Source organism: Myxocyprinus asiaticus, chromosome 32 (assembly GCF_019703515.2).
Source record: "Myxocyprinus asiaticus isolate MX2 ecotype Aquarium Trade chromosome 32, UBuf_Myxa_2, whole genome shotgun sequence".
Lineage (NCBI taxonomy): Eukaryota > Metazoa > Chordata > Actinopteri > Cypriniformes > Catostomidae > Myxocyprinus > Myxocyprinus asiaticus.
The window spans coordinates 12,607,166-12,626,049 of NC_059375.1; the positions used below are offsets into that span (position 1 = coordinate 12,607,166).

Sequence of the window (18,884 nt, forward strand, 5' to 3'; positions counted from 1 at the left end):
TATATATATATATATATATATATATATATATATATATATATATATTACATCATTTATTAATCTTTGTTAATAAAAATACTGTTGTTCATTGTTAGTTCATAATGCATTAATTTTGTTAACAAAAACAACTTAAAAATGTATTACTATATGTTGAAATTAGCATTAACTAAGATTAATAAATGCTTAATAAGTATTGTTCATTGTTAGTTCATGTTAAATAATGTTGTTCACTAATGGTAACAAATGGAACCTTATTGTAAAGTGTTACTGTCAAAATATTGTTTGGTTTATTATTATATATTTATAATACAAAACCATTTAATTGAAAAGCATGTAACAGATGTAGAGACCAAAGGCAAAAGTGTATGATCAGCAAAATGGATTTAGGTGCCCTTTCGAAAAGGACTGAGTATAGGGAAAGAAAGAGAGAGAGAGTGGGATGGAGTTTCAGCAGCTGAGAGATCTATTGAAGGTCAGATCATGCAATGTACGGCTGCTTTTGAGAGCCTCTTTATATAGCTTCACACCCACCTGCCAGACCCAGCCAGGCCTGAGAATGGTCAAAATGGGGCAGATTTCACTGCGTTTGTCTGGTGTTGGTCCTAAAGCTTATTTGTGCCTTCCAACCACTCCCATATTCATCTGATATTGACATATCTCATCAGTTCTTGTTTATCTCACTTTCTCTCCAACTCAAACACTCACATAGACAAAGATGTAATAAAGGACATTAGAAGCATGTCTTACGCATGTGGCCCTGTCAATCATCTCAGTATGTTCCTCTGTTCCACACTGTCCTCTGAATGGAGTCAGAGTACATGTGACCATACAACAGAGGCCAACCCCCTCTCTGGCAATCAACTAGCTCTTTCTAATTCTCTCTAGAGTATCCAACAGATCAGGAGTTAGTTTTTGCCTTTGACTCTACGTGATCTTGGTGCAGTTTAACTCCTTAAAATCTGCTCTTCTTGGGTGGACACAAAAAGTTTTTAGACAGGACTGTCTGTTTTTTCCTGCTATAGTTGTACTTGTCAGTGACTGCAAAATGGTAGCTTCACGTGGTTGGTTTCTGGGGCTTTTCATTGCCCTGTTTAGCACTGGAGCATTTAAGGATTCTGTGCAGGCTGAAGAAGGGCTGCAAACTGAGGTAGCCAAGGAACTGGGGGGTCTGGACATTACTGAAGTTGTGGAAGAGGATGCAGCTAATGATGAGGAGGTTGGAAACACATCTGAGGAAGTGGCTGATGACACAGGAGAGGATGAAGGAGGAGATGTGGAGGCAGAGGAAGAGGATGATGGAGAGGAATGGGCAGCTCCTGCTGGTGACATAGAGGTAGGGGTGTCTGAGGAAGTGAAAGTGGTGGAGGAAAATACTGAAGAGGAGGAAGGAGCAGCAGAGGAAGAAGAGGAGGAGGAAGTAGCACAGAAAGTTAAGGAAACAGAAGGAGCCATAGATGAAGAGGAGGATGAGGAGGAAGTAGCAGAGAATGAGGAGGAAACTGAAGGAGCCACAGATGAAGAGGAGGAGGAGGAGGAGGAGGAAGTAGCAGTGAACGACGAGGAAACGGAAGGAGCCGCAGATGAAGAGGAGGAGGATGTAGCAGAGAACGACGAGGAAAAAGAAGGAGCCTCAGATAAAGAGCAGGAGGAAGAAGTAACTGAGGAGGAAGAGGAAACAGCAGCAGATGAAGAGGAGGACACAAAGGAAGAGCAGGAGCAGACAGAAGCAGCACAACAGAAAGAGGAGGAAGAAGCAGCAGAGGAGGTGTTGGAGAGAGCACCAATTGAGGAAGAGGAAGAGGTAGAAGTGTTTGATGATGATGAGGATGAAGATAATGTGGATTCTGATGAGGAAGATGAGGAAGCAGAACAATCAGAGGGTGTTGAAGAACTGGCTGAGGAAAAACAGGAGGCTAGTGAGACTGAGAAAGCTGAAGAGTCTGTAAATTGTACCACTGGGGATGACACTGAAGGTAATTACTAAATTGATCTTTCAATGGCCCAGCGATACCCTCTTTATCTTAAGCCAGATTCCCTTTTCCAAACTTTCTCAACTCACAAATACTTTTAATTATTACATGCAGTTTGGTTCAGAGGTAAAGGTCCATCAGCGTGCATATGAGAGTATTCGAAACAAAACTTCTCTTTTTTTGTGTTTGATTATTTGCACTTATTTCTGGCTTTGTTCCAAAACCTAGTGAGTTGCCTTGCTATCTACTGCCTATAGGACAGTGCCTTCTAAAGGCTGGATTACAATACATGACTTTGACACCAATTTTAGCCCTGATTTGCAGTCGGGCCGAGTCAGTGCTTGTGCGCGTTAGTCATCTCTAGTCTGCAGATTTTGGGCCAGTCAGAGCTGACAGATTTCACCAAAAATTGTATATTGTATGATGGGTACAGACTGATTTCTTGCCCTCAGAAAATGGTTCCATGTAGTAAGAGAATATCAAGCATGTTTGACATTTTTGAGCCCACTATCCATGACTACAAAGGAAATATCATAGTGCATTATGCTCCATGACTGAAATCTGAAGTCATATGATGAGCAGCCAATGAAAATTATACGAGTATGCGTGGCGACTAAGCTCAAGAAATGGATATGGTGAACAAGCACTCAAAGTGTAGCTTAACTTTTAACCGAACTCACCTCCAACTTGTAATGCAGTCTCTAGAGGCCATATTGGCCGCGTCTTCCCACCCATTACCACACCCAAATGCGTTGGGCCAGTGTCTTTCGTGACTCGGAAAACAGAGTAGCAGCAACAAGAATAACAATGCTCCCATACATGTTTGTTTACATTTGTTATACTGCTCGTAGAGCGAAGGGTGTGTGTTTTGGGTGGTGCTTGATCCTCAGTTGTATAGTGTGTGATGGCCAGTTTTAATCTTTAGCCATTTACAAAGTCGGTAGGTGTATAATACCTAGTATTTTTAGAATCTATTCAGATTTTAAAAGTCATGTGATGTAATCCAGCCTTAAGGCATCCTAACCAAAATAACTGTTTTGACTGTGACTGTTTTGGAATGCTCAACATAGGCAGCAACTCATAGGAAGTGTCATACGTATAATGCTCCTCATGTGAAGTGCAGGAGAGACTTGACTTACAATTGATTTTAAATAGAGTTTGGTGCTAGAATGTTGCTAAGCGAAAAATAATGCAATAGTCTAATAATACTCTAATAAAAATCACACACAAATATTGGGTAAAATAGTCTAAAAATTTAGGTAAATAGGTAAAATTTAATTTTAGTTATACTTTTCAGTATTGAATGAATTATTAGTATTTTTAATCAACAATTTATCTTGCTTCGTCCACCATTTTGGATGAATTTTCTCACTAAGCTTGTTGTGATTGCCTTCACCATGTGAAGCATTCTACCAAAGTCCTTTCAAGGCAGGTCAAGACCACTCTGCGGATGTTCTTAACACCTCTGGGATAGCAACCTGCTGGATGCTTTTGTATGGATACAAGAACAGCTTCTATCTATTTGAATGGGGAAGACCGAGATCCCCAAAACAGTTAGTCAAGATTACAGTCATATAAAATTGTCAAATCAGCAGTAAAACTTGACACCAATCATGTTATAAATTTTGCTTCTTTAGCTCAGATCACTTTTAAAAACAAAATTTTTCAGGCTGGTCCAGCTAATGCACATGTATGTTCTCAAGTAAACTGATGTCTCTATATAAATAGAGATAATATTTTTTAACTGTAAGGTGGGACTTCAATTTCTGACAGCTGCCATATTTAGCATTTCGGTCTCTGATTCTACCTACAGTCTGTCCAAAAGAAGTTATATTGGAATAATTTTGAACAGGCTTTGCATCTGGAGCGTACCATGTGATGGCTACGTAGGCAGCTCACTAGGTTATGGGAAAGAGCAACTGTCAGCTATGGAAAGTCCTGTGCATATCCCACAGTGGGTCTGTGAAGGCAAACCTCAGCCCTAAAATAGCTCGCTATATCTGAACAGCTAAAGCAGCTGAAATATTCCAACCGTTTTAAGTCCTTTCTGGTTGAATGCTGTTGACAGGATACTAACACACAGCATATATTTGTCAGGGTATTGCATGTCTGTATGACTCCTGGTGAATCCTAAGATATGTTATCTCCAAATCGCTATGATAAAGTTACGGGCTAATTGCAATTCAGTTATTGCTGCTGTGTCACACAAAACAATGCAACAATATCTCCGTGGCACACACTCAATTGTCATCTAGCTTTTCTTTTATTACTATCAGATAAGTAATGGTCTTCAGATGTTTTTTTTACCAAATGTAATGGCAATTAATTGGTTAAGGGACTTTATTCTAATAAACAATGATTTGCGTGATGTTGAGGCCATACCCATACCATAAATCTATAGGCTAATTATAGTTCATAACACAACTGTTGTTATATAATTACTATATTTTTGATAGAGTTTCATAAGACTATGTATAGACCCCATCAAAGCAAAATCTGAGTTTTGTGGCATTAAGTACATGTCTGTATGCTCTGTTGCTATGTTCCACCCCAAATGATTTCTTGGGGTCTTTAAGAACAATTTAATCAGAATATTGCCATTTACATTTAATTTGTGTATACTCTTTTGTAAATGTTCACTTGGGCTATGTTCAAGTAACATAAGTCATTCTTTGTGCATGTTCTTTCCTTACCCATTACTAATGGAGATCATTTGTTTAACCTCATCTTTCCCTTACTCTGCAGAAGATGCTGAGGAGGTAAATGTAGAGGAGGAAGAAGTGCCCCCCACAGAAGATGCAGAGTACAGTTCAGGCTCTTTCTGTAAACTTTGCTCGGTCTGTGAGGTAAACCACCCTTCAGACCAGAAACATAAAAGATGAGCAAAGTTCTGACAGCGCTTACATTACTGACATAAGAAATTACATACATTAGAAGGTCCTCTGGCTAGCCAGCTGTATGAATGAGTATTGTGTGTATAAATGTCATCAAATGATCTATAATATATATTCTATATACAGTTGAAGTCAGAAGTTTACATAAACCTTAGCCAAATACATTTAAACTCAGTTTTTCACATTTAATCGTAGAAAACATTCCCTGTCTTAGGTCAGTTAGAATCACTACTTTATTTTAAGAATGTGAAATGTCAGAATAATAGTAGAGAGAATTATTTATTTCAGCTTTTATTTCTTTCATCACATTCCCAGTGGGTCAGAAGCAAGGGTGTAGCAGCTGCACTCTTTAAAAAGGTGATTTGGTCTCCCGCAGTTTTTCAAGCTAAACCCATACCAAGTCCAAATGGTGGATTTGTATACAATATTCTTTGTGTTTTGTTACTTTGGGCTGATTGAGCAACCATCCATCCAATCACAGGTGAGTATCATGAGCCGAAACATCCCTTACGTAATAGGTCTAATCAATACGGCTCTGTTCATTTAAGTTGCTTTCAACAATGCTCATTTATAAAACATTTTATCTGCACTGATGTTGATCTAAATTAATAATCTATAGATGAGGAACACACAAATGAGAGTTATTTATTGGCATATCGTTCTTGATTGGCAGCATTACGTGAAATGCACTGCAGAAAAAAAAGGACAATCCTTCTTTTAACCACACTTTGTAAGTGGAGTTTATATCAGTCTTTCTTTTTATATCAAGTTATCCTTTTTACATTATGTTTGTGAGGTAAAAGTTTGACTGGATCTTTTATGCCAATTTAAGCAGATTACTAGATATGTGTTAAATATGTAAAGCTGTTTTTAATATAAGCTCCTGTTTTTTACCTTTATGATGGTGTGCAGTTGACAAACTGTAGGAAAACTGTGTTCTTAGAATACTTAGGCATTTTACTGAAGTCAGTAGATACTGTAGACATGCTTTTTTATACATGAAAACATACGGATGTTATTGAAACTCATAATTATTACTGTTATCTTTTGATAAAAGTCATGCTCAGCAACTCACAATCTGTAGGGAAATTATAGATTTGCTTTGTTCTTATAATGCTTAAAACCTCTACTGAAGTCTCTTTGTAGGCCTGTAGACATACAAATTTTAAAGGACTAAAAATTTGTTATGATCGTTGATTCAGTGACTAACTCATTTCACACAAGACACTCATTTGTCACCACCTTCTGGCATCACCAGAAATGGTCACTGAACGAATTATTAAATGGATCTGAACGAATCTTGGTGAATGTAGTCAAAACACTTCAATCCCACAATGCAAGAGCACAGAGTAAAAAATTAAATTGCACATACACAATTGTCATTATTGATTAAATAATTTATTCAGGACCAGCTTGTGCTCAGTCTTTTATTGTCATGTGTGGAAAAAGAAGCAAGTGCTCCACAAGATGCCCTTTATTTTTGCAGCTAATTTTGTAAAATTTTGCAATTAATTTGCAATACTTGAATCTTTAAAATACTACAAATACAAGTATATAATACTTATATTTAAGCAATATCACACGACCAAGAGTGCAATATGGCCCTATATCAGCACTGCTGTGATTCGGCCGCAGGCGAGCCACCTACTCACTGCTGTGTCCCCCACACTTTTAAAATGACTGCTACGCCCCCTGGTCAGAAGTTTACATACACTTTGTTAGTATTTGGTAGCATTGCCTTTAAATTGTTTAACTTGGGTCAAACGTTTTGGGTAGCCTTCCACAAGCTTCTCACAATAAGTTCTGTAATTTTGGTCCATTCCTCCAGACAGAACTGGTGTAACTGAGTCAGGTTTGTAGGCTTCCTTGCTCGCACACGATTTTTCAGTTCTGCCCACACATTTTCTATCTGATTGAGGTCAGGGCTTTGTGATGGCCACTCCAATACCTTGACTTTGTTGTCCTTAAGCCATTTTGACACAACTTTGGAGGTATGCTTGGGGTCATTGTCCATTTGGAAGACCCATTTGCAACTGAGCTTTAACTTCATGGCTGATGTCTTGAGATGTTGCTTCAATATATCCACATAATTTTCCTTGCTATGATGCCATCTATTTTGTGAAGTGCACCAGTCCCTCCTGCAGCAAAGCACCCCACAACATGATGCTGAAACCCCCATGCTTCATGGTTGGGATGGTGTTCTTCAGCTTGCAAGCCTCACCCATTTTCCTCCAAACATAACGATGGCCATTATGGCCAAACAGTTCAATTTTTGTTTCATGAATTTTCCAAGCTGCTTAAAGGCATAGTTAACTTAGTTTTTTTAAACTTCTGACCCAGTGGAATTGTGATATAGTCAATTAAATGTGAAACAATCTGTCTGTAAACAATTGTTGGAAAAGTAGATGTCCTAAACAACTTGCCAAAACTATAGTTTGCTAATATGAAATCTGTGGAGTGATTAAAAAATGAGTTTTAATAACTTCAACCTAAGTGTATGTAAACTTCTGACTTCAACTGTATATATATATATATATATATATATATATATATAACAGTGATGTCATCGCATATACAGTACTGTGCAAAAGTTTTAGGCACTTGTGAAAAATGTTGCATAGTGAGGATGCCATAAATAGTTTTCATTATCATATTTCAATCATACAAAATCCAGTAAACATAAAAAATCTAAATCAATATTCGGTGTGACCACCTTTGCCTTTAAAACAGCACCAATTCTCCTAGGTACACCTGGACACAGTTTTTCTTGGTTGTTGGCAGATAGGATGTACCAAGCTTCTTGGAGAATTCAGCACAGTTCTTTTATCTATTAAGTCTCAATTGCTTCTGTTTCTTCATGTAATCCCAGACTGACTTGATGTTCAGTGGGGGGCTTTGTGGGGGCAATTCCATCTCTTGCAGAGTGCCCTTTTCTTCTATTCTAATCTTTTCTATTTGCAAAAGTAATGTTTGGGAGTCTAAAATGTATTTTTCCTATTGAAAATGTATTTAACCCTATCTTCTCTCCACAATTGTACAGAGTGGTTATCTGAGTTACCGTAGACTTTGTCAGTTCGAACCAGTCTGGCCATTCTCTGTTGACCTCTCTCATCAACAAGGCATGTCTGTCCACAGAACTGCCGCTCACTGGATGTTTTTTGTTTTTGGGACCATTCTGAGTAAATTTTAGAGTGTTGTGCGTGAAACTCTGGCCAAAATCTAGCCATCTAGCCAACAATCATGCCATGGTCCAAATCACTGAGATCACATTCTTTCCCCATTTTGATGGTTGATGTGAACATTAACTGAAGCTCCTGACCCGTATCTGCATGATGTTATGCACTGCACTGCTGCCACATGATTGGCTGATTAGATAATCGCATGGATGATTGTTGGTGCCAGATGGACTGGATTAAGTATTTCTGTAACTGCTGATCTCCTAGGATTTTCATAAAAAAAGTAAATAGAATTTATTCCAAATGGTGCCAAAAACAAAAAAACATCCAGTGAACGGCAGTTCTGTGGACGGAAATGCCTTGTTGATGAGAGAGGTCAAAAGAGAATGGCCAGACTAGTTTGAACTGACAAAGTCTACGGTAACTCAGATAACCACTCTGTACAATTGTCGTAATAAGAATGTTATCTCAGAATGCTATTCTGAGATAACATCTCAGCGGCAACCCATATCTCAACATTCTGAGATGCAGGTTGGCGCTGTTTTGGCAGCACGATGGGGACCTACACAATATTAGGCAGGTGGTTTTAATGTTGTGGCTGATCGGTGTATATATATATATATATATATATATATATATATATATATATATATATATATATATATATATTCGTGGAAGTTGCTTCATTTGGCAGTGACCTCTGTGTGGGCGGTGCTTTGTACACAGCTACATTAGATATTCACAATGGACAAAGATATAATTTTAGCAGCGAGTTTACTTTTAATTTCACTATTCCAGAGTATAAAGTGCAGAATTAAAAAGAGGCTGCTTGTCCATTTTGTTTTTTTTTTTTTAGATGCAACCAAAGTAAGACAAAACAAAACAAAATCTACATTATAAAATCATTATCAATCACATTTAATGGAAAACACGACCTTACTTCAATGAACTTGCTGAAATATAGATTTGGTGTGTTCCTTTTCTGAGCTTTCCCAATAATGAGATGACGCATTACTTAAAGCACTCTATCTCTGTCTGCCTCTCTCTTTCTCCTCTCAGCACTGCAGTAGCTGTGACAAATGTCCCTGTGAGGAAGGAGACACATCAGCACACTGCAAACACTGTGAAGTAAGTGTAGTTCAATGTGCAGTGAAACTGTAAGCCAATTTGTATGTTGACTTCCAGTATAGAATAAACACTGGTTCAAAACACTGTTCCATTTGAGTGGTCCAACGTGACAACTTCTGGCTCAACCAGTGGCGTGAGTTTGTTGTGGGAGGAATTGTTTGTTTGAACAATGGAAGACATGAGGCAATAGGAAGGAGTGGTAGAAGCCTGGGAAACATTTTTGGAAATAATATACAGTGCATCCGGAAAGTATTCACAGCACTTCACTTTTTCCACATTTTGTTAGGTTACAGCCTTATTCCAAAATGGATTAAATTAATTATTTTCCTCAAAATTCTACAAACAATACCCCATAATGACAATGTGAAAAAAGTTTGTTTGAAATGTTTGCAAATTTATTAAAAATAAAAAACGAAAAAAATCACATGCACACAAGTATTCACAGCCTTTGCCATGACACTCAAAATTGAGCTCAGGTGCATCCTGTTTCCACTGATCATCCTTGAGATGTTTCTACAACTTGATTGGAGTCCACCTGTGGTAAATTCAGTTGATTGGACATGATTTGGAAAGGCACACACCTGTCTATATGAGGTCCCACAGTTAACAGTGCATGTCAGAGCACAAACCAAGCCATGAAGTCCAAGGAATTGTTTGTATACCTCCCAGACAGGATTGTATCGAGGCACAGATCTGGGGAAGGGTACAGAAAAAATTCTGCAGCATTGAAGGTCCCAATGAGCACAGTGGCCTCCATCATCCGTAAATGGAAGAAGTTTGGAACCACCAGGACTCTTCCTAGAGCTGGCCGCCCGGCCAAACTGAGCGATCGGGGGAGAAGGGCCTTAGTCAGGGAGGTGACCAAGAACCCGATGGTCACTCTGACAGAGCTCCAGTGTTTCTCTGTGGAGAGAGGAGAAACTTCCAGAAGAACAACCATCTCTGCAGCACTCCACCAATCAGGCCTGTATGGTAGAGTGGCCAGACGGAAGCCACTCCTCAGTAAAAGGCACATGACAGCCCACCAGGTGTTTGCCAAAAGGCACCTGAAGGACTCTCAGACCATGAGAAACAAAGATTGAACTCTTTGGCCTGAATGGCAAGCGTCATGCCTGGAGGAAACCAGGCACCGCTCATCACCTGGCCAATACCATCCCTACAGTGAAGCATGGTGGAGGCAGCATCATGCTGTGGGGATGTTTTTCAGCGGCAGGAACTGGGAGACTAGTCAGGATTCAGGGAAAGATGAATGCAGCAATGTACAGAGACCTCCTTGATGAAAACCTGCTCCAGAGCGCTCTGGACCTCAGACTGGGATGAAGGTTCATCTTCCAACAAGACAACGACCCTAAGCACACAGCCAAGATAACAAAGGAGTGGTTATGGGACAACTCTGTGAATGTCCTTGAGTGGCCCAGCCAGTGCCCAGACTTGAACCCGATTGAACATCTCTGGAGAGATCTGAAAATGGCTGTGCACTGACGTTCCCCTTCCAACCTGATGGAGCTTGAGAGGTCCTGCAAAGAAGAATGGGAGAAACTGCCCAAAAACAGGTGTGCCAAGCTTGTAGAATCATACTCAAAAAGACTTGAGGCTGTAACTGGTGCCAAAGGTGCTTCAACAAAGTATTGAGCAAAGGCTGTGAATACTTATGTACATGTGATTTGTTTCGTTTTTTATTTTTAATAAATTTGCAAAGATTTCAAACAAACTTCTTTCACGTTGTCATTATGGGGTATTGTTTGTAGAATTTTGAGGAAAATAATGAATTTAATCCATTTTAGAATAAGGCTGTAACATAACAAAATGTGGAAAAAGTGAAGCGCTGTGAATACTTTCTGGATGCACTGTATATTATTTCCAAAAATGCACTGTAATAATCATAATAATCATTATTTTTTGCAATTCCATTTGGTGCCAATTAGTACAAAAACATTACAAACACTACCCCGTCTGCCACTGTTTGGACAAAAAAGTAGTCCCACCCAAACACAGGCCATTGGTTAAGCCAATTATGTTTTGTCCAGCCTAGTAAAGCCGGCCATACTGGTCATAAGACATAATATGCATTTTAAATTAGGAAAAACAAAACATGTACTGACTGAACAGTTTTGTTTCTCCCTTGACAGCATTGTTCCTACTGCTACATTTGTCCTGTTATCTGTGAGACAGTCTGCCAGCCAGGTACGATGCTTCAAACATCAGTGAAACAAATGTCTGAAAGACTGGACTAGTATGAACCACACGTTAAATTACTAAAATAGCATACCCACTTAAAATGCGGTCAGATAAATCAACAAGATATTCATGACCGTGGGGACTCTAATGCACAGCTTTGAGGTCGTTATTGTCTTTACAAAATGGCAGAAACAGCAATATGACATAAAACAATGAACTGAAAACAAGCGCAAATCTCATGTGTTGAATTAAAAAATACCGCCTTTAAAAGTGTCATGCCAGGTGTGTTATGGAGTAACCCTAAAAACCCAGACTGATCTCATAATAAAATTGGAAACAAAAGGTTGGCTTTTCTTTAGCTAAAATCGGTCTCTACTTACCAAAATGTGAAACACTGCCCCAGTGGCCAAAGCGGTAAGTGCTGTTGGGCTCATGGGCACATGTGAGCTCCATTCTCCAGGTGAAATATCCACGTGGGGGCACTAAAAACGAGTTGTGAAGTGAGATGTTTTGAGCTGTACAGGCTGTAATACAGTGAAGAGGAATGCATATAAACTGTACCCCCAACCTAAACCCTAAACCTAACCATCAGTGGAGTAAAATGTAACGTTAGATTGAAAAATGCAACCTTCGAAAATACGCTTGTCACTGATTATGTAAAAGTGATTACTTCCTGGTTTCAATGCAGTATCTGAACCGGGTCACACCACTGGTCGAGCCGATGCAAAAATGTCTGACAGGAGATGGCACTTATACATGAGTCAGAACTCTTGGAAAGAACATATCCGCGACTTCCCATGTGATCATGCTGAATTTTTTTTTTTTTATATACTTAACTCAAAAATTCATGACATTTGTAAAAAAAAAAATATCTTTAACCTTGAAAAATATATTTGAAAACATTTTATTAAATTAATGATTAAGTTGTGCACACTCTTACATATTAAAGCTGCAAGGAAAGTGTTTTAATACCTTTTATTGCTGGTTACACCAAATGACATTTTTAAAGTAATTTAATAATTTTATTTGTAGAAAATGCTAAATGTTTTACCAAAAATTATGAAACCAAATCAGACACATAAATTACATTTCTACTTAGAAACGTGAACTTTAAAATATTTCACACATATATAAATCCAGTAACAACTATATGCAACGTGCCAAAAAGGGCCTCATTTTCATTTTATTTTAGGATAGGTTGTTTTAATTTAATTTCATAAACTCTCATGGTGAGACACACTGAAATACTAGCTGTATGCTCAAGATGTCACTGTGGACGGCCGTCTCGGTGTGGAGCTCTCCAATTCTTTTGTTGTTTTTGTTTGTTTGTCCTGTGTTTAGTAATTTTTTTCCAATCAGTTTTACCAGGGACAAACTACTGAACATTTGGCAGCACATACCAGACAATCTTTTCCTGGTTTTGGACTATTCAGACTTTATGCTGGACATTTTAGTCAGAGGTGCAGCTGTGTTGTTCAAGCGTGCAATGAGACGCAAGTGAGGGAAGCGAGCTGGCGCGCTGGTCAAGCTCCGTCAGCACGGCTTTCGAACAGCGCTGCCGAGTATTCATCTAACGAATCTCCGCTCTCTTCCTAACAAAACGGACAAACTACATCTCCTCACCCGTACAAACAAGGACTTTTCAAACTCTGCTGCCTTGTGCTTCACAGGAACCTGGCTGAGTAAAGCCATTCTGGACAGCGTGTTACATCTGCCGGGCTTTCAGCTGTTCAGAGCGGTTTGCATTGCAGAGTTAATGGGGAAAACGAGAGGTGGTGGAACATGCTTTTACATCAGTGAAATTTGGTGTACAGATGTAACAACGTTAAAGAAGATGTGCTGTCCTAATTCGAAAAGTGCTCTTTATCAAATGTAAGCCTTTCTATTCACCGCAGGAATTTTCCTAGTTTATTCTGGTGAGTGTGTACATCTCGCCACAAGCATGTGTGAATGCAGCGCTGCAACAGCTGGCTGATCACATCACAAACACGGAGCAACAACACCTTGCTCTCTTATTATTATTCTCGCCGATTTTAACAAAGCCAACCTCATATGTGTAATGCCAAAATACAGACAGCACATTAAATGCCCCACCAGAGACAGAAATATACTGGAACACTGCTACACAACATTAAAGGATGCATATCGCTCTGTCCCTAGAGCAGCTTTGGGAATCTCTGAACACAGTCTAGTTCATCTTCTTCTGACCTACAGGCAGAAACTAAAATCAGCTAAACCTGTAGTAAAGATGGACCAATGAAACAGAGCTGGAACTACAAGCCTGCTTTGACTGCACTGATTTGAGTGTTTTTGAAGCTCCAGACACTAATCTGGACGAGTCATTCAGGTTCCTGGGTAGGGTTGCACCAGCTGTGCATATGGTCTCATGTAAGTTGGGATGTAAAGATCACACTAAGGGCTTAGTAAATACTAGTTAGTTTGTAACTAAGTTAGTTACTTAATTTTGTTGCACCACCTGTTCTTAAGGCAAGACTTGACAAATAGGTCGTAAGCTCTCCGTAAAGTAATGCGTAATCATATAATATAACGATTGCCTGTATTGATCCAATAAGCAACCTTCAAATTTATACACAGAAGTGTTAAAAAGCTGTGAATTTCACTTTGATCTTGTTATGGTTGATGTTCAAACCTTGTTTGCTCATGTGTAACGTTGAGTTGGTGGAGTGGAAGAGAGGAGACACTGGGAGTAAATACTTTAAATCTTTTAATAATAAATGCTGGAGTGGAACAAACAATAATTATAAACATCACAACATAACCATTAAACGTAACACTTCAAGGACTGACCAATGAAAGAACCAAACAAGAGGGTATTTAAACACAAGGAGCTAAATGAGGGAATGGAATACAGGTGAAAATGATGAGGAGCAGATGGAAGTGATGAGGGCAGTGCACTATGGGATATGTAGTCCAGGAGAAAACTTCAAAATAAGAGTCCTTGAAAAACAAGAGGGAGACACTACGTAACTGTCAGCTGTATATCCCCATTAAAATACGATATGTAATAAAAGTAGATTTGATAAATAGTATATTTGCCCTGTGTAAATAACAATATAAAGGAACTGTATCTAAAATAAATAAGGTGAGATAAATAAATACTAATACAACAGGCTGGAAAAATAGACATCAATTCATTTTAATATCCTACATATATTTTGAATGTGTTGAACTGGGCGACACACCCTGAAAACTGCACCGTTTGATCGGTTTCATGCAGAAGAGCAGCTTAAAAGTACATTTTTTTCTCTCTCTGCTAAATGTAAATGAGTGTAAATGTCAACATCATACTGTATGTCGAAATGATTGATGCCTGTCACAAAAACATGAGCTCATTGATGTCATAAAATATCAGTCTGCTTTTTTATTCCAACCATTATTGCTGGTCGGAGTCTTCCGTCAATATTTAGTTCATACGTAAGGTTACGTCCTACCTAAGTTTCATGGTGCACCCATCAAATATTTAGTTGTGCTTAAATTGTGACTTAGTGCCCATTTACTCCACAACTAGGCTAAGTTTTAACTTATGTATAGCTGGTGAAACCGGCCCCTAGGCACTACCATCTCACAGGACCTGAAGTGGGAGACTTGCATTGACTTCAAAAGAAAAAGGCCCAGCAGAGGTTGTACTTCCTTCGCCAGTGGAGGAAGTTCAACCTGCCACAGGCGCTGCTGATACAGTTCTACTCAGCAGCCATTGAGTTTGTCCTCTGCACTATGTAACTGTCTGGTTTGGTTCAGCTACGAAATCGGACATCAGAAGACTACAAAGGACAGTTCGGACTGCTGAGCGGATTATTGGTTGTCCCCTGCCCTCCCTTCAAGAACAGTACACTTCCAGAGTGAGGAAAAGGGCTGGAAAAATCACTCTATACCCCATTCGCCCAGCCCACTACCTTTTTGAACTGTTGCCTTCTGGTCGGCGCTACAGCGCTCTGAGCACCAGAACCGTCAGGCACAAGAACAGTTTTTTCCCTCATGCTATCCATATCATGAACAGTTAAAACTGCCCATTGTGCAATAATTATGTGCAATACACAGCTTAGTTATTTAACATATCCTACCTCTTCTGCATTACATTCCCTTGCATACAAATATAACAGATTTGTATTTGTACATACATATATACAGTGAGAATGTTGTTTGTAGACTACAGCTCAGCATTCAACACCATAGTGCCCTCCAAGCTTGATGAGAAACTCCGGGCTCTGGGCTTAAACAGCTCGCTGTGCAGCTGGATCCTGGACTTCCTGTCAAGCAGACGCCAGGTGGTTAGAATAGGCAGCAACATCTCCTCATCACTGACCCTCAACACTGGAGCACCACAGGGCTGTGTTCTCAGCCCACTCTTGTATTCCTTGTACACACATGACTGTGTAGCAACACATAGCTCCAATGCCATCATTAAGTTTGCTGATGACACGACGGTGGTAGGTCTGATCACTGACAATGATGAAATAGCCTTCAGAGGGGAGGTGCACACTCTGACACACTGGTGTCGGGAGCACAACCTCTCCCTCAACGTCAGTAAGACAAAGGAGCTTGTGGTGGGCTTCAGGAGAAGAGATAGAGAACACAGTCCCATCACCATCAATGGAGCACCAGTGGAGAGAGTCAGCAGCTTCAAGTTCCTGGGTGTCCACATCACTGAGGAACTCACATGGTCCATCCACACTGAAGTCGTTGTGAAGAAGGCTCATCAGCGCCTCTTCTTCCTGAGACGGCTGAGGAAGTTTGGAATGAACCGCCACATCCTCACACGGTTCTACACCTGCACTGTAGAGAGCATCCTGACTGGCTGCATCTCCGCCTGGTACGGCAATAGCACAGCCCACAACTGCAAAGCACTGCAAAGGGTGGTGCGAACTGCCAGACACATCATCAGAGACTCCAGCCACCCGAGCCATGGGCTGTTCTCACTGCTACCATCAGGCAGGCGGTATCGCAGGATCAGGACCCGCACCAGCCGACTTCATAACAGCTTCTTTCCCCAAGCAATCAGACTTTTGAACTCGTGATCTCCTACGATCAAATACATCAGCACTGCACTTTATTACTCTTATATCTCACACCGGACTGTCATAAATTATATTATTATTATATTATATTCTCTCTTAACAACTTACTATCAACCGACAGCCTGAATGTCAGTACAGTACAATACAGCCTACTGTACATTCTATATATACTATACATACTTCTTTTTATTGAGTAATGTGTATCTATATTGTGTGTATTGTATACTGTACAGTGTATGTTATTATTTGTATGTTGTGTTGTGTGTAATTATGTGTATATTAGACTTTAAATTGTGTTGTGTAAATTTGATGTTTATTGTAAATTGGTATATGTCTCATCACTGTCACGACTGCTATATTGATCGGAACTGCACCCAAGAATTTCACACACCATTGCACTTGTGTATATGGCTGTGTGACAATAAAGTGATTTGATTTGATTTGATTTATATATATATATATATATATATATATATATATATATATATATATATATATTTTGTCTTGTTGTGTATTTCTATATAGAGTATACTTTATATTTCCTTTTTCTTTTATATACTTATATATTATATTTTATTTCTTTTTTATTTTATTTGTATTTATTTGTATTATTATTACCTCTGTCTTGTTGTTGTATTGTTCGTGCACTGGAAGCTTCTGTCACCAAGAAAAATTCCTTAAATGTGTAAGCATATTTGGCAATAAAGCTCATTTTGATTCTGAAAGAACAGTGCACTTGGATGTAAGACAAAATGGCTAAAATGCCCTTCCATAGAATATACCCTGATAGCCCATGTACATCACCTAGACATATATTTAATGTCTGTGTTTACATCTGGAAGACATATTTTGTAGGTTGTTTGCTCTTTTGCAATACGTCTATACAACGTTTCCTCTCAGATGTCAAAGAGACATTCATCAGATGAATGTAAAATTTAGAATCAGGGGCGGGCTGGGAAGAGAAATCGCCCTGGATTTTACATAGAAACCGGCCCAAAAGTTGTGTTGCTGTCCTTTTCTGCATATTTCTGCAGCTCCCTTCGGCATATCACGGCACTGTTTTGCGGCCCGGTTCAGCCAGTTGTAGCCCGTTCGGCATTACGCGGTGGCCCGTTTCAGCTTATCAGTCCCGGTTCTCCCTATCGCCAGTCTGCCCCGTTTAGAATGTTTGTAAATCTGAAATTTTTAAGATGTTTAGAAGATTTTAGTTAGAATGTGATGCTTTCAAGATTAAATGCTCTTAAACAAACTATGACTTTCCAAGTATTTTAGTACTAACTGTACTGCTTAGCTGAAACCGTCAACCAGTTTCAAAAATTTGGATAATTATATAACACACTTAAAACTGATCAAAATACCACATCTTTCAGCACTATGTAATTTATATGATTGTTTTTAATCTTTTATGATGATTTTACTGGAACAATATTTTGCTTTTGTTTGTTTTTAGGAGGGATTCTTGACATAGTGAGTGGTTCTATCTACCAGTAAGCACACCAAATCCGCCCAACACCCTAATTTCTTAGCAGAATGACCATGTTATAAATTATATTTATACATCTGTTAGTATAGGTTAAGGCTGTTGACTCATTCCCTTCTTCTCTCTCTTTTGTTTTCTTCTCACCTCCTCTGTGCTTGTCTTCCACATCACCTCACAGGACTGTAAGCACATTACTCTGAATACTCTTCACTTGCGGTGAACAGCGAAACTACAGACTAGCGGTCAATCCATACACTTGTAGGCCTACTGGAAGTTCGGTCAGCAAGATCTAGGAATTTTTGCTTTGTGTCCAACTATGGGAGCGAATTTGGACAACCTAATCCTAGATATAACTGGGGAACTTACTCCAAGGACCTTAATGTTTACCATTAACAGGCACATAATTGTGACTTCACAGACTGCATTAAATAAATAAAAACAAATTCTGAAGGTTCAGTGCAAAGGTTCTTATAGCCTACAGTAGTAATTATTGTCATTTATAATAGAGATCTATGTTTACAGACCAATGATATGAAACAACAATATAGAAATACAAAAAAACATTCAGATCAATCCTAATTGTAAAGAATTTGTGTCAATGCTGTCTGTAACTGGATACTCATGCTGGTTTCAGATTAAGCAATTCAAATAAATAAATGGGTATAATTTTTAAGTGTATGTCAATTTGAATAAATACTTGCATATTATATAAATACACAACACAGAAAGCCTCCATTTGTACTGAAGAGACTAGATTAATTCAAGAAATGTTGCAGTAGTGCTTTACTTTGCCTAAATTTCACATAGTCAAATTAAGTTTTACCAAAGTCTTTCTAGTAAGTCAGTCCACTGTCGGCCATCTTTGGAACACTCTCGGGAGGCTATTTCCAGTCATGCCAGTGCAGCTCCTATCTACTTGAATGGAGAAAGACCAAAATCTCAAAAACGGTTGGTCAAGATTATGATCAAAGAACATATTTCAAATCAGCAATACAAACTGACAATACTGGAATCATAAATTG

General features: G+C 38.9%; 1 protein-coding gene across 2 annotated transcripts; it reads left to right on the top strand.

Moving 5' to 3' along the window:
- The first annotated feature begins 855 nt into the window (after positions 1-855).
- Positions 856-18,544, top strand: LOC127423240 (cilia- and flagella-associated protein 251). Of its 2 annotated transcripts, none has more exons than XM_051667381.1 (6): positions 856-1,973; positions 4,719-4,816; positions 9,100-9,168; positions 11,298-11,352; positions 17,833-17,869; positions 18,041-18,544. In XM_051667381.1, exons 1-6 carry the CDS (start codon positions 1,046-1,048, stop codon positions 18,060-18,062), a joined length of 1,209 nt encoding a protein of 402 aa, XP_051523341.1. In that variant the 5' UTR covers positions 856-1,045; the 3' UTR covers positions 18,063-18,544. The 2 variants fall into 2 exon arrangements, with proteins under 2 accessions (XP_051523341.1, XP_051523340.1); XM_051667380.1 differs by having other exon boundaries at positions 860-1,973; positions 4,716-4,816.
- Positions 18,545-18,884: the final 340 nt, after the last annotated feature.